The sequence below is a fragment of the Apis laboriosa genome, unplaced genomic scaffold, assembly GCF_014066325.1.
Source record: "Apis laboriosa isolate Shangri-la unplaced genomic scaffold, ASM1406632v1 scaffold16_cov148, whole genome shotgun sequence".
NCBI lineage: Eukaryota > Metazoa > Arthropoda > Insecta > Hymenoptera > Apidae > Apis > Apis laboriosa.
The window spans coordinates 1,641,048-1,658,063 of NW_025222129.1; the positions used below are offsets into that span (position 1 = coordinate 1,641,048).

General features: G+C 26.3%; 4 protein-coding genes across 6 annotated transcripts; 2 read left to right on the forward strand and 2 right to left on the reverse strand.

Moving 5' to 3' along the window:
- Positions 1–190: 190 nt before the first annotated feature.
- Positions 191–1,703, forward strand: LOC122710959 (probable dimethyladenosine transferase). The gene is made up of 5 exons (XM_043929232.1): positions 191–371; positions 435–801; positions 946–1,291; positions 1,370–1,476; positions 1,549–1,703. The coding sequence occupies exons 1-5, from the start codon at positions 314–316 to the stop codon at positions 1,589–1,591; spliced, it is 921 nt and encodes a 306-aa protein (XP_043785167.1). The 5' UTR covers positions 191–313; the 3' UTR covers positions 1,592–1,703.
- Positions 1,704–2,236: 533 nt separating this feature from the next.
- On the reverse strand, positions 2,237–6,252 carry LOC122710958 (E3 ubiquitin-protein ligase Topors-like). The gene is made up of 7 exons (XM_043929231.1): positions 6,092–6,252; positions 5,015–5,444; positions 4,697–4,930; positions 4,336–4,607; positions 4,104–4,262; positions 3,805–4,018; positions 2,237–3,704 (listed from the first exon to the last, which is right to left on the reverse strand). Exons 2-7 carry the CDS (start codon positions 5,401–5,403, stop codon positions 2,657–2,659), a joined length of 2,316 nt encoding a protein of 771 aa, XP_043785166.1. The 5' UTR covers positions 5,404–5,444; positions 6,092–6,252; the 3' UTR covers positions 2,237–2,656.
- A 1,187-nt stretch (positions 6,253–7,439) lies between these two features.
- On the forward strand, positions 7,440–10,025 carry LOC122711110 (SET and MYND domain-containing protein 4-like). 3 transcript variants are annotated; one of them, XM_043929556.1, is made up of 6 exons: positions 7,440–8,410; positions 8,528–8,770; positions 8,848–9,128; positions 9,262–9,420; positions 9,518–9,661; positions 9,741–10,025. In XM_043929556.1, exons 1-6 carry the CDS (start codon positions 7,711–7,713, stop codon positions 9,984–9,986), a joined length of 1,773 nt encoding a protein of 590 aa, XP_043785491.1. In that variant the 5' UTR covers positions 7,440–7,710; the 3' UTR covers positions 9,987–10,025. The 3 variants fall into 3 exon arrangements, with proteins under 3 accessions (XP_043785491.1, XP_043785492.1, XP_043785490.1); XM_043929555.1 differs by having other exon boundaries at positions 7,444–8,770; XM_043929557.1 differs by lacking the exon at positions 9,741–10,025 and having other exon boundaries at positions 7,443–8,770; positions 9,499–9,633.
- Positions 10,026–10,222: 197 nt separating this feature from the next.
- LOC122711075 (protein 5NUC-like) lies at positions 10,223–15,460 on the reverse strand. The gene is made up of 6 exons (XM_043929493.1): positions 15,329–15,460; positions 13,848–14,079; positions 12,974–13,573; positions 11,083–11,520; positions 10,737–10,926; positions 10,223–10,630 (listed from the first exon to the last, which is right to left on the reverse strand). Exons 1-6 carry the CDS (start codon positions 15,457–15,459, stop codon positions 10,440–10,442), a joined length of 1,782 nt encoding a protein of 593 aa, XP_043785428.1. The 5' UTR covers position 15,460; the 3' UTR covers positions 10,223–10,439.
- Between the last annotated feature and the right edge of the window lie 1,556 nt (positions 15,461–17,016).

The window sequence follows — 17,016 nt, forward strand, 5'->3', positions numbered from 1 at the left end:
TAAAAATCTTTTTCAATTTCTTGCTCAAAAGATAACACTAAATTTTAATTATTTTATTTTATGCTATTTTTGAATTTGTTTCGCACTCAAAGCATGGCGCTTATGATTAATTCTTATTCTATCTTTATCCTTCTCCTTACTTATATTTTGTTTCATTTGTGGCATTTTAGAGATGGCGCTGATTTTTTATTCTATCTCCATCTTTATTTTATTATTTATTCTTTTAAAGTAAATATAAATATTTTATCTTGTACTTCGTTTTTGATTACATCTATTAAAATAAAATAGTCCTTTTGAATATTATATAAATAAAATGCCGAAAATACGTTCACAGAAAACAACTCGTGTTCATAAAGAAGTTGTAAAACAAGGTATGAAATATTTATTATATATTTTTTTATAGCACAACAAATTAATTTGCCAAAAATTTATAGGAATTTTATTTAATACGGATATTGGACAACACATTTTAAAGAATCCACTTGTTATTCAAAGTATGGTTGAAAAAGCAGCAGTTAGACCAACAGATGTTGTATTAGAAATAGGTCCAGGTACTGGTAATATGACAATAAAATTATTAGATAAAGCTAAAAAAGTAATCGCATGTGAATTGGATACTCGAATGGTAGCTGAATTACAGAAACGTGTACAAGGCACAGTCTATCAATCAAAATTGCAAATTATGATAGGTGATATCCTAAAAACAGACTTACCATTTTTTGATTTATGTGTTGCTAATATACCATACCAAATATCATCACCTTTAGTATTTAAATTACTTTTACATAGACCAATGTTTAGGTAAGTTTATTTTATTTAAAAATTATTTATACATTATATGTTATAGTTTATTCATACAAATATAATTAAAATATTCAAAAGGTATAAAATAATTATATAGAAAAAATAAGAAGAAACAGACTTGATTATCATTATTTTCTACAGATGTGCCATACTTATGTTTCAAAGAGAATTTGCTGAACGTTTAGTAGCAAAACCAGGTGATAAATTATATTGTCGTTTAAGTATAAATACTCAATTGTTAGCACGTGTGGATTTGCTTATGAAAGTAGGAAAAAATAATTTTAGACCACCACCAAAAGTAGAATCAAATGTAGTTAGAATAGAACCACGTAATCCACCACCTCCAATTAATTATCAAGAATGGGATGGTTTGACACGAATTGCATTTGTCAGAAAAAATAAAACACTTTCTGCTGCATTCAAACAAACTACAGTTTTAACAATGTTAGAAAAAAATTACAAACTTCATTGTAGTTTGAATAATAAGGTTAAGTATGGATGTAACAAATATTTAAAAAAAAAACCTGTCTTAATATTAACAAAAATTATTTTTTGTGATATTTAGATAATTACAGAAGGATTTAACATCAAAGACATGATAACTGATATTTTACAAAAAGCAGATGCTGAAAATAAACGTGCAAGAACTATGGATATAGATGATTTTATCAGGTACACAAATTTTATGAATTCTTTTGATAATTATGATTTACTTTAAGATTAATCTTATATTAAAACTTTCAGCCTTTTACATGCATTTAATTCAAAAGGAGTGCATTTCACATAATTCAAAAGTGCAAATAATGCAAAAAATTTATATTAAGAAAAATAAAAAAAATAAATTAAGAAAAATATACGATAGAAAAAAATTTTTTTTTTAATTAATTTTAAATGTATTATATTCATATTTTATAATATTATATGTCAAAATGTACAATAACTTAAGAAAAAAAATGAAAACTAAAATAATTCCTTATAAACTAATTATTTTATGATTTATACATAACATATATAATTTTACACATAGCAATTATTCTAAGTCTACATATTTTTACAAAAAATGATATTTGTGTAAAATTTTAATTAAATTATTAATTTATAACATACAAATATATTTACAAATATTCTTTGGGAATCAAAATCGTAGGGAAATATAATGAATTTTGTTGTACCTTAATGAAGGTAATAATGATACGTGCATATATATATATATACATGTATTCATGTATACATGTATTTATAGAATTTTTGTTTTCTTTCTTATATTATCCAGAATTTAAAATAAGCATTATGATTGAATTTGGTTATCTTTTTTACGTGATTAATTTATACAATAGATAAAATTATAAATAAAATCTATGACACTTTAATATTTTATACATAATTTCCATATATTTTACAACACATGTGGAAGCCATTTTTATTTAAAAAATAAAGAAATGAAATAATTATTAATATTTTATATAATGTTAATATGTTTCTAAATATTATATTCATTTTCTTATAATTAGAAAGAAATATTGATAATAAATCATTAAAATTAACATGACTTCACCATGCTTTATCGTTGTATTTTATGCACACATGATTGTTTAAAAAAAATTATAATAATAACAATAAATTTCTAATCACATGATAAATTTCATCAAATAATTTCAATTAGAATTGTAATATCTTTCTAAATTCAAGCTAATTAATGAACAAATGCATTATTATTTTCATTGATTTTGATTTGGTGTTACCCTGAGATCTTATGTAACCCCTTGCAAATTTTCTAGGAGTTGCACACATTTATTAATTTAAATCAAATAATTTTTTAAATCGGAATGTTTCAATGTTGCATATTTCAATTTTAAGCAGGATGCCGTCGAGTTAATCGTGATCGATTAGATGAATTACGTGATCTACTGCTAGATCGTTTCCTTTTTTTATTTTTATGCTTATCCTTATGCTTTGATTTCTTTTTATATGTATACGACTTAGCTGAATAATTACTGCATTGACTATGCGATCTATAATCTTCGTCGAAATCTGAACTACTTAATGTTACGTCTCTCGTTTTAGATTTTAATTCACGACTTTTTCTTGAAACATCTCTAGTTATCCAATTTTTATCATCATCACTCAAATCTCGTTGGGATTCTCGTCGCCTAGAATTATCTCTCATTACTTTTTGAGATGCATAAGAAGATGCACTGCTACTTCTAGATAAAGATTGTCGATCATTTTTGTATCTTAATTCTTTTCGATGAGACTCTTTTCTATCTGGTATTTGCCTTGTTTTACCCCTTGTTTTAATTATTCTCTCACTTCTGCCATCAAAATCACTCGAACTAGTAGTATATTTCCTTTTCGACTTTCGTAATGTATGAGATTTTACATTTTTAACATCATCTGATTCAGTACTACTATTGCTACTGAATGATTCATCATCCGAGTATCGGGTTTCTTTTTTAATTAAATCCTTACGAACACGCACAGTAACTTTTGCGGAATGCTGTGGTGTATAATAAACAAATTTTTTTTCATCCATTGGTTTTGATTGTGTTTCATGAGAACTACTGTCACTACTAGTACTTAATCTTCTTTTTGTTGTTCGTTGAGTGTTTCTTTTGGTTCCTTTTTTTCTAGATTCACTTTCTCCGGAACTAGATAAATTTCTACTTGTTCGATTACGAACTCTCGATTCTATTGATCGATTGCGCCTTTTATTGGTTATACTTCTTTTCGTATGTTTTCTAGTACGATTTTGATACTTTCTACTTCTTCGAAAAGTATCAATGTAATCACTATCTGAATCGGAATTACTTTCATTAGATGAGGATGTTAATTCTCTTTTATTAATATTATGAGATGTACTAGGTTGAGCAATATCTTCATACGAAGTAGGTGCTGTAGCTCTAATGACATAATTATATAAATAATGTTATATATATGTAAATTAATATAAATTATATATTTGATTTAAATCTAGAGTTTCAAAATAAAATTTTTACTTACTCTGCATTATCATTTGGTATATAAGAAATATTTATTTCTTCAGGATCAGATGAAAGTAATTCTATGATTTCTGGTGTTCTTTCATGACGTGGTTTCACATAACCGATTACTTCACAATCATTATCCGATGAAGAAGAATCAGAAGAAATAGTTAATACGTTTGGTACATTGTATGGAATTTCTAATTGAAAAGTCTGCCCTACAGTACTTGGACCTAAATAAAACATATTTTCTAATTCTAACTCTACATAAAATAATATATAATATAATTAACAAGAAAAATTAAGTAAAAGATTTACCAGGCATATTGATTGTATGTGGTCCTACATTAGGCATTTCTGTATTCATTCTAAGATCAATTGCTTCATCTAAAACTCGAACATCTGAATCGTCAGAACTAGTGCTAGCACTACTAGGTGCAGGTGACAAAACACTTGATACATATTCATTTGATAAGCCTATAATAAATATTACCAATTAATAAATATTAAAGTATTAAATTTTTAATATAAGAATAATAAAATTAAATACCTTGTGGCAAATAAGTCACAGATTGATCATAACCAACTAAATCAAAATTAGTTCGTGCATAATTAAGCAATTCATGAACAAAATGATCTGTAAATGTGCTAAAATGAGGCCGTACTAAATCTCGAAATTCTGGACTTCTAATATCATACTGACTAAGAGCATCCAATATGACTCTTAATACATATGCAACATGAGAAGCATTGTTATTAAGTAATACTTGCAACTCTCTATTTAACCATGGTATAAGTCGATTTAATTCTCTTGGTTCTCTCCTATATATAAAGAAAAGAATATTTTTCACATAAGAAACATATAAATGATTCCTATTTTTTACATAAAAATTATATAAATAATATTTTACCGATAATAATCGGCACTACATTCACGAAAACGACCAAATACATCCGGTAATGCAGTAGCCCAAATTCCAAGCCTATAAATATTACGACGATAATCGGCTGGATTTACACGTCTGCGTAAACGCTCTAACATTGAGACTTGTGGTACTATACTTGGTAATTGCTCTCTTCTTGCAACCTGGTCTGGATTAAGTACTACTTCATGTGGACGTCTATGATGTCCTGTCATAGTTGTCCTATAATAATGATTAAAATTACTTATATATAAAATTATTAGATATATAATATAATGTATTAAATTAATTTAAGTTATATAATACCTATAATGAAAACGATGAGTGCCAGTATCCATAGTATGACCCAATTCAAAATTAAGATCCAAAGTAGCCAATTCTCTGGGTACATGATATTGATCATAATCTTCTTCTGATCTAACATTGTGTATAATTGACTTAAATGTCTGTTTACACAATGGACATTCTGTTTTTATTTTAGACCATTGAAGCAAACAAGTAAAGCAAAATTGATGAAGACAACTATCAGTAAATGATGTATTCACTAATTTGCCTAAACAAATGCTACAATTTGGCGGAGGTGAAACTGCACCATCACTACGATCACTATTATCTGGATTTTGTACAGGTGCTTCTGATTTAATAGGTTCTTCTGCACCTGCAGCAGAATCCTTTATTTCCAATGGACCTTCCATTATACACTAATATGTTTGTCCATTTATCAAAAGGAACTATCCTGAAATATATAATAATATATTTATATCTTATATGTTTTATATATATAAATTATGTTCAACATTAATAAATTTATTTAAAATATTAATTCTATTTGTAATATTTAATGAGTTATATGAGTTTAATGTATAAATTAAAATTATTCAATTGTTATTATTCAAATTAAATTATCATACAATATTAGTAATTATATTTATTAATTTATAAAATTTTACATAACAATATTTATAAAAAATATTAAAATTTATCATTATTAATTAATATTATTCATAAATACTTACTTAATATAATAAGTCTTTTAAGATGTTATATAAATAATTTTATTATAGAATATAAATTAATAGCTAGTAAAACAATTAAATTGAATATAAATTCTATTACGCAGGTTTTCGTCAATGTTCATTCATATGTTCAAAAAACAATATTACAATAAAAGCCTTTCGATTTTTAAATTTATTAAAAATCAATACGATTAACTTTTAAAAACTTGATTTTATTTAAAGAAAAAAAATACTATATGAAAAAGAAAAAGGCGTCATAAAGCTGTTTTATAATCGGTATGTTTCCATTTTATTCAACTTGTTATTGATTATCGATGTTACTATTTTTTTTTATAAATCATATAGTTATTTTGATGCCATTTCTTACCTGTAAAGAACAAAAAGGAATATCAGCGTTAATACAAAAAATAATTAATATCTTGACGAAACTATCTTCTTTCAGAAACAGTACTCTTACAGCAATCCATGATCGCAAAACGGAAACTGGTATAGCATAATGCTATGAATGAGACAGATATTAACCGAAGGTAAGAATTATTATTATCATCAGTGATACCTTCTTAAAGAAAATTCCTAGTGCAATGGAGATAATATATAAATATATATTACAATTAAAATCAATTTATTTGTTCGAATTTTACTTTTAATATTTTAATTTATTAATATTAATTGTTGATACTATTCATCTATCTTATTTAATAATATGAAAAGAACTAAAAAATATATTTGAAGATAGTTAATTTGCTTCAATTATATCACTTATCTTAACAGTAGTACCAATATTGCAATATTTTTAGATAATTTAGTGTTAATTTATTGTACGAGAAAAATAGAATGCTTTATATTTTATTTAAGTTTATTCATAATTATATAAAATTATAAATAAATATTATTTTTACTGATTTTTTATCATATTTTTATTTTTGAATATTTTTGATTTTATATATATATATATATATATATATATATATATTTCTTATAAATTGTTGTATTCTTATTTTTATTATACGTTTATAATTTATAATATAATTTATACTTTAAATGTAATAGTGCGACTTATCAAAGATTATATTTAGAATTCTTTTATAGAAAACATTTCTTACTATATTTATTATATTCTTATATATTGAATTAATTTTTAATAATAAAATAATAAAAACAAAATGTACAAACAAAAAAAAATAATATATATCTTATGTATACACTTATATTATTTTATATATCATATTATAAAATAAAATTCATATATATGTATGTATATATACATATCTATATTATAAACTCCATTTTGTTAGTTAAAAAAAGAAAAAACAAAAGAAAAGATACGTCATAAAACTTTACGATTATATCATAAACCATTGAATAAATATCTTATTAAAATATCTGTTATTTAAAAAATATAATTATATTATTTTTAATGATATGATATTTAACGAATTATTGATAAAACGATAAAGATAAATTTTTATAAATATTTCTATAAAATTAATTGATACTTTAATTCATATTATAATACTTATATGGTTAATTAGTTAATTAGAATTTTAATTTATTATCCAAATAGATTTTGTGATTTAAGTGATTTTATTTAATTAATAATGACATTATTTTTGAATAAATTATCAAGTTTGAAATCTTAATATATGATATTAGATATCCGTTGTATTAGATATTTTATTTGAACTCGATAGGAAAAAGAAAAATGTTTATTCGATTTTTTACAATTACAATTTTATTTCTTTTACTAACTAATTAAATTTAGGTGAAGCTGTAGTCTACTAAAAGTATTCGAAGGTATTAATAATTTTTATAAAAAAAAAGTTAAAGGATTATGTATAAACAGTTACTCAGAATAAGAATAACTTTATCAGATATAATTAAACAAAAATGTTTATTTATTTAATATTATTATAAAGATATTTTGTATATTAATTTTATATAAAGATTTATAATTTTATGTAAAACATTATATTAAAAAAAAATAAAATGGAAAAAGTATTAGATGCATTAAATGCAAAAATAATTGCTGCAAATAAACATCAAGATTTGTTTCTTAAGTACAAAACATTATGTACAGATGAAGACCGTATAATGTTTACCCTCAATGTTATGTTAGAATATAATATAGTTCCTCAAGTATGCGATAATAAAAAAGATGCAAAAGAATCTGAAAAATTAAGAGAACAGGGTAATAAGATATTTATTTCAACTCCATTGAAAAATTATACTTGTGTAGAAGCATTGAAGCTATATACTAAAAGCATAGCTTATGCTCCTTATCCATCTGAACAACTTGCTTTAGCATATGCTAATAGATCAGCTGTTTTAATAAAATTACGTAAATATGAATTATGTATTCAAGATATAGATAGAACATTAGCATTAGCATATCCAAATAATCTACGTGCTAAGCTTTATATAAGAAAAGTTGAATGTTTAAATGCACTTAAAAATCCTAATATAGAAGACACTATAAAAGAAGCACAATATTGGTTGGAAAAAATGTCTTTAGATAACAAAAAAAAATTAAATGAAAAATTAAAATCTATAAAAAATATGTTACCATCTCAAAAATTTAAAAAAGAAAAGTTTATGAAACAGGCACCGCTTCCTAAGATAAAGACTCATAATATTGAAGTTCCTTGTGCTTCTGATGCAATAACAATAAAATATAATGATAAATATGGTAGGCATATTGTAGCTACCCGTAAAATAAGTCCTGGTGAAGTAATTGCAATAGAAAAACCTTATTCATTAATTTTAACTCCTGATAATATACATACTCATTGCTCAAATTGTTTAGAAGTATCTTGGGCTAATATACCTTGTGAACATTGTACATATGCTATGTATTGTTCAGAAGAATGTAAAGCTATGGAATGGAAAAAATATCATGATATTGAATGTGCAATATTTCCTTCCATGTTAAAAATGAATTTTGTTAAATTAGATTTGTTTAGTTTGAGACTTGCTATTCAAGCTGTAAGAGAAGCTACAAGTATACAAGAATTAAGAAAAGAATTAGAAGAAGTTGATAGTTGTGAAGGTAAATAATAATATATTTTCATATCAAAATTAGTATTAGTGTAGTAATAACATAAATATTTAATATAATATTTACAGATCCTCGTACAAAAGGTTTTTCTAAAAATGGAATGTTTCTTAGTGATAAATATAGAAGTTTGTTAGGTCTTATAACTAACACTGAAAAACGTTCAGTACAAGATCTCTTTAGAAGATCCTTAGATGCAAGCTTTATTTTATATTTTCTAGCAACTTGTAGTAATATGTTTGGAAGTCCATTAAAGAAAGATTTATCCATATTAATAAAAAATGATAATGTTATATTTGTTGGTGGTCTTATATTAAGACATCAACAATTGATTCCTAGTAATATTCACAGTGTATGTAATTGTTAGGAATGTAATATTATGTAATTTGACAATTATTTTTATAAATGACAATTATTTTTTCTTATTTAATTTTTTTTTTTTTAATTCATGCTTTAATCATTTTTTTAGTAATAATTATTTTTAGTTCTCCGAAGAATGTGGATTAGATGCAGTTGAACGTGGTATTGCAGCTATGCCATTTTTTAGTTTAATTAATCATAGCTGTAATCCAAATATTTTAAGACATTCAAGATCTAATTATATGATCATTTATGTTATATTTCCTATTCAAAAAGGTGAACAGGTATATATATATATAGAAATTTTAACATATAAATATAATATAAATAATGATTGAATAATTTAAATAATGTGATAAAAGATATATTATTTTTTTTAAGTTATATGATAATTATGGTCAACATTATGCAATTACTCCAAAAGAAGAGAGACAAAAAGAACTTTTGAAACAATATTATTTTAAATGTAATTGTCTAGCATGTCAAGAAAATTGGCCATTATATTACAACTTAAAATCCTTTAAAGTAAATTAATTAATAATTAAAATATTTTAAGAAATTTTATATTGCTATTATTTATTTTTGTAATCTATTTCTTTTATAGAGTTTAATTAAGAAGAAAGAAGATGAAAACAAAATTAATCACGTATTAAGAAAATTCAATAATTATGTCGATATTGCGACAGAAGGAAATATATCGGATAAACATATTGTTGATGACTTGTTAAAAATGATTGAAGTATTATATGATTTAGTGCCAATGCCTTGCGAGGAAATGAATAATGTGGTAGAAACTTTGAAACGTGTTTATGATTTGAATGGAAATCGATTCGAAATTCCTGATTTTTAAATAATAAACAATAAAAATTATACAAAGAAAAAAAAATTAATAATATATTTTATATATATATATATATATATATATATATATAGATATATAATATAANTATTTACTATATTTTTTTTATTTACTATATTAACATTTGAATCTGTATTCAATGTTTATAATAATATATATGATATATGTATTCTATTATTTTTATTAAATATTTTATTTTATTTTTATTAAATATTTGACAAAAAATCCAAAATATAAAATATTAATTAAAATATTTTCATTATATACCGAATAATTAAGTATTTATGATATTTTTACTAATAACATCAAAATAGTTTGTAATATACATATCATATTTGAGGTAGTGAGAAAGGTAAAACGTACATAAAATGTGGGTATAAATTATGAAGTTTTAAAATACTGAATGTCGGTTTCTCAGTGTGTATTATATATAGAAGATAGAATCTATCTTGCTAGTAACAAACTAATTATTGGTAGTAAAATTGCTAATTTGATAAACTGATATATGCTGTTAGAACTATTATTATATATATGCATAATTTGATCATTTAAGTAAGTAATTCTCCATTCAATAGCAGGATGCACAGGACTATGTTTTTTCAAATATTCGATTAATATATCTGCTGTAGTAATACCTAAAAAAAAAATATATATATATTTTGTTATTATTATATTTGTTATGAAATCGCAAATAATAAATATTAAAAAATTTTATTTGGCAAAACTTATATATAAATATACCAAGAGGTTGAGTTTGGAGATTCTTTAACATAGAATATCCATCGCCACCACTCTGCATAAAATCAGTCAGAAGTACATTATAACTTTGATTTTTTTCTAATTTGCTATATGTTGGAATATTGCAAAATGCACACAACACTTTTACTGAAACTATCCTTGAATTTTTTGGTTGAGATAAGTCATAGATCACCTAGATATTTTAAATGTTTTTTATTATTAATATAAATATTATATTATGTTCTCCGATTTTTTAATAATTTTTTATGAATATGAACACATGTATTTTATTAAATTTATTTTTATATTTAATATTTTATTTTTATATTTTTTATATTTAATTAAATACCTGAAGTCCAGAGATTTGTAGAAATGCCCCAACAAGATTAATACTATTATTCTTTTCTAGATTATAAACACTCCATTCTAATACAGATAATAACATTTCTCCAGTTAACGAAGCTTTTACAATGTTATTTTGGAAAGGTAGCACACTAAGAATGTCTCCCATTGTAACTTTATCGTCATTAGCTCTTGTGATAGAAGTTCTAATACTACCACTATTATGAAGAGCTATTGCAGCATCTGTCCAACTATTTTGATCTGCATATTCACCAGCATTATAATCAATCATGGCATCTGTAATCAAATTACCTAGATTGCATTCTTTTTGTCTACAAATTTTACTATCTCCTTCGAGAAGAACTCGAGTTTTTCCAACTATTGTTTCGCTAATATTATCAATATTTCTTCTCATATGTTCTAATTCGTGTAAAATATCCTCCGCCTATGAAGAAACAAAAATAAGAAACTATTTATTAATACAATTATAAAAAAATATAAAGAGCAAGAAAATATTATATGAAATTTATAACTAAAATTTATACAGAATATTTTTTCTTGTTGAATAAATTTATTAAGAGAAAGCTTTTTCTATTATAATATTGTGGAACTAATTTAAATTATTATATTATAATTTAAATTAAATTATCGTACATCTTATCTATGATGTCATGTTTGGAATTTGATTCTTCCCTATATTTCTAATACTTCTTTTTTTGATTCAAATTCAGATAAATAAATAATTAATATACATTGATCTAGAAATCTTCTTTGTTATTATCCATGTCCAATTTATTGTAGCATATATGTATATTAGATCAAAAGTTTATTATCAAAATTTATTGATATTATTAAAAAAAGAAAAAGATAGATAAGAAATATAGAAACATAAGTATATATGATAGAACATGGAGAAATATAATTCGAGAATTATCAATTAATTTATAAAATGTTAAAATTTCTATTTAATGCGCGATTCAACAAAAACAATTAAATCTAAATTAATCTATTTATATAATATATAATATATATTATATAAATTAATCTAAACAATTGAATCTATTGCAACAATTTTTCTCATAATTTGTATAAATAATAATCTTACTTATTTAGGATATATTTTTCAATATCGATCAATAGTCCTCGTTATCTAATTTATCGTCAAATAAATTTGTTCGCGCCCGCAATAATATTATAATGGTAGGTTTGTTAAGCGTATATATATATGTATCAAATACTCTTTGTATATTTATATATGTGTATATTTATATATGTGTAGAAACTAATGCTTGTCACCGTTGATGTATTTTCTTTTAAGTAGTATTACAAATGTAATGGAAATACGAGAACTGGATCTTTCACAGAGCATGATTGTATTCACAACGAAGTGTCAATTAGATGTTCTTCACAATGCCACAATAGGTAATCATGTCCAACAGAAGGATCGGACGATTTTTCACGATGGGGCACGACAAATAACCAATGATATCGCGACATCCTCAAGTTAGAAGAAAATTTCTCAAATCGAACTGATCAGTGATCAGTGTACAAAGATATCAAGATAATTAGAGATCAGCATATATCTATTATTCAAAATTTCCTCGAACTAGAATGATGTTAATTGCCATTGAGTCAATCGTCTCGTCTGAAGTATGTCGCTCTTGGAATCAAAAATATAGAATTATACAAGTATCGATTATTAAACTCTTCTCAAAAACAGCAATCTTCTCAGACTTAATATCATCCTTTATTTAGGCTTAACGATCGAGATTGACGATCGATATATAATAGAAAAAGAAAGTTTTCATAAAACTTTTTTCTTCTCGGGAATAAACTTGTCATAAATCTTTCGAGGAATAAATGGAAACAAAATTGACGAGTTAAAATTAAACACTCACCTGTTCGATACTACTGTCCACGAGAATAGGATTGCCACTAATATTGGTTACTTCTCCCTTATCATTGAAAGTTACCGTAAAATTGCCAAGATATTTAGTGTAAGCGAAAGCTTGAACCACATAAACTTTTCTCCCGCTTTTCTGTGTTATTTCAGTTGGATAAAGCCCTTCCGGTATTTCTCTATCCGGTTGTTTCCCATTGTAAAGAAAAGTGTTCGTGTGTCCGCCGATCACTATATCGATATCTTCCACTTCTCGAGCGATTCTTTTATCCGTTTTGAATCCAGAATGTCCAACGGCGATTAATATATTCACACCCTTATGTTTCAATTCCTTTGCCTCTCTTCGTATGCTCTGCACTTCGTCCAGGAAAATGACGTTGTCCGTTCTAGAGATTATCCTTGTGTCAGGCGTCAGATAACCGATTATACCGATCTTTACTCCGTTCACGGTCAGTATCGTGCTATTTAGCAACTTTGTGGCGGCCAAGTTTGGTTGTTTGCTTAAATTCAGATTGGAAGTTACAATTGGAAACGTGGCGTTCTGGATGAACGGTATCAGACCGTCTACGCCATCGTCGAACTCGTGATTCCCTAAGCTCTGTAATTAATAATCAACAAAAAAGGAAACGGGATATCGTTATTGTTAAGACAGATAATAATTTTCGTAAGTATGATTATTCTAAAAAAAATAATTCGATTATTCAATTAAACTGTCTTAATTTTATTATTCCAACAGTATTCGCATCAACTGCTCCTTCGAATTTTAATCATTATTGGATTAAGAAACGAATCCGGAGGATGCGATAGAATGAATAAAAAAATATATAATTTCGATCTAAGAATCAAAGGAGGAAATTGATCTTAACACGTACCGTGGCGTTTGGAGCCAAAAGATTCATGAACTTAGCCACTATCTTCCATTTGTACACATTGTACCAGATAGATCCTTGATACGTATCCCCAGCGTTTAAGAAGAGGCAGGGGACAGCCGATCTTCGCGCTTGCCGGATCAATGTCGCCAACCTGGCAAATCCTCCGTAGCATTTCTTCTCTTTCGCCTCTTTCGCTGAGCAAACGCCTGACAATTTCGACGTTTGTTCGAATCTGTGAATATCCACGCGATTGTTTCATCAATTGTTTATTTGCGCATCAACGGATCGGATCGGATGAATGGATGGAAGGAATCTCGATAATAGTCTTTTATAATTGTATTGTCTTGTATTGTAAAAGAGTGGATTCGCGATCTCCATCTTTCTTCATCCTTCGCCTTTTGCGAACAAAAATAATCGCTTTTATTAAATTCTCGTATTATGCGTTTTTTCTTCGTAAGTAAGAAACTTAAGAAACAAATTAAAAGATCATGTTGTACTTGACATTTTTATTATCGTACGTAAGTCGGTGAATCGATAAACAAATTAGCTTGGCATTGGACGTAACGCGTTGTTAAGAGACACGTTCTTTAAAAGAGAAGGGGGAAAAAAAAAAATACACGTACGTACGTATCTAGCGTGGACGAAATCGTGGAGCTATTATTGCGTGTACTGTATAAAAAAAAAAAAAAAAAAAAAAGAAAAAAAAAAGAAGGAAAGAAGCGAGAAAAAGAAAGAAAATTGAAAAGCGAACAACAATGCCTTGGATTCACGACATAGAGTATTCGATCAACGATTGAAAATTAACGATTAAAATCGGTCGACAGTTAATGTTAATTATCATTAGACTGTTTGCAATTAGTGTAGAATGTGATCGCGTGTCATTGATATTTCAACTGATTAAATATTTAACTGAAACAATACACGTGTTGAAGATAAACAGCGGGACAATGTACGAATTAAACGTACACGATGCATTTTCTCCATTTGATTAAATATTTTCTTAATAAATAAAGCAAAACGAATATGTTACACTACAGATTAGGAGTGGATTTTTTTTTTTTTAATTGCACGTTCGTTAAGAATTTTTAATAGGATTTGTATAATAGAAATTTGATAGAAATCAAAAATAATAGGAAGATAAAGGTGGAACAATGGAGAGGTAGAGCAATAGAAATAGGAATCGAATATGCTTGTTTGCGCATAATGCGGATGCCAAGAATCGAAATTTTTACGAAATATTTCTTTTTTTATCTTCCCATTGTTTGGATCGATATTGAATCGGGATCGATGCTCTGTCCTTATCTTCCTTTCTTTTTTTTTTTTACAAAGATTTTTACAAAAATAACGATAGAAAAGTCCACTCCAATGGCGATATATAATTATATAATATATAATTATAATTATTTTCTCCTCTTCTTCCCAAGAAGAGAAGAGGAAGAATAGGAAAAGAGAGGATATAAAAAAAAAAAACCTTTTTTTACCTCGAATGCATGTCATTCGTGTGAATGATTCTGAGAGTGAGTCCGCCGCTCTTCTCGGAGACAGGATTGGCCAGGATTTCATTGGAGAACACCAAGAGGGTGGAGAACACTATCCAAATAACCATCATCATTTTCCCCTCGTTGTTCACTTTTCGTCTGCACTTTTGTCCAATTTCACGCTGTTATCTGGTTGTTTCAAAGATAACGAGACATGCGGCGTCGATGTTGTGCGGCTATCAGAAGTAGAAAAGAAAAAAAAAAAAAAAAAAAAAAAAAAAAAAAAAAAAAGAACAGAAAAAAGTCAAAGTAGTTTAACCTTCATCGATCGATCTTGTCCGATTTTCATCCATGACAAATTATTATTTATATTCTTTTTTTTTTTTTTTAGAACTTGGATCTAAAAAAGACAAAGAAACGTGTCAATTTCGCGGATCGATAGATTTCGAGGAAGTTTTCGCCCTTGAAATTTTCCGTTGAATAAAGAGAAAAATAAATCGCCGCGACTTTTTCCAGCTCGTTGATTTTTCTTATTGTATAAGCGAAACGCTCCGCGCTTTCAGAGAAACGATTCCTCTTCCCTTGAAAAGAAGGAAGCGAGCACGGTGTGCGACCAGAAAAATTTTTACGTGATCGTAACGAATCTTTTTCCGTCTTCTCCAAATCCTATTTCCGTCGAATTTCTTTAGGAATAAGCATCGAAGAACATATTGGGGGGAGGGGGAAAACGTATCTATCGTGAAACGATAGATTACCGGATCGAATAGGTAAATATGAAAGCATCGTGAAACGAGATATCATGTAAGAAAAAAAAAAAAAAGATTTATACGGATCAAAGCGAAGGACGAAGCAATAATTAAATAAATATTACGCGATTGCGTTAAATTATTACGTTAGTTTTAAATATTTTAAACAGCATAATTTCAATAATTAATGATCGCGTTTTTCATTCGTTTCCCCTCAAATTAACGAATATTTAAACTTCATAATAACATAACTTGGCCGAATCTCCAATGTCTTTTCTCGTAATATAAACTCGTAAGTATTACGTGTCACTGACGAAGCTAGTTAGAATTATTACATTTAAACAAATTTTTCCGTGAAATTTTGCAAAAATTTCTTCCACCCGTATTTCGACTTTGTCGAAATTTTATTTTTTTTTTATCGATTGCTTGTCGAGTCAGCGAAAATTCTTCGTTGCATCCATACATACACACGCATACACAGTACGAATACCCATAATAATTCCCCCCCCCCCCAAAAAAAAAGAAAATATAAGTTGCCATTTGAAAGAAACATGAATTGGAAAAGGCAGTTCTTTCTTTTTTCTTTCTTCTTTTTTACGTAACAAATTATTCAATTGATTCGGAAAAAAATGTCGTTTATAAAGATTTATAAATTATTTAAATAAATGCAACGTGCGCGTGCTCTGAAACGGTAATACCTCGCATTACCTGATATCTTTGAACGCGAAAAAGAGTCTATCTATTTTACGTCATCTATTTCTTCATTGAATTTCATACTAGCTCGTTGAAAACTGGTTTCTGTACGAGTAAAAGCCTTGCCGTTTAATAATCTTCGTTCATCAAAATATATTTTGGGAAAGCTGAAGAGGATTATAGATTATTACGATTAATCGTGTAATCGTAGTTGCGTTACACTCTCGATGAATCCTCGGTGAAAAAAAGAAA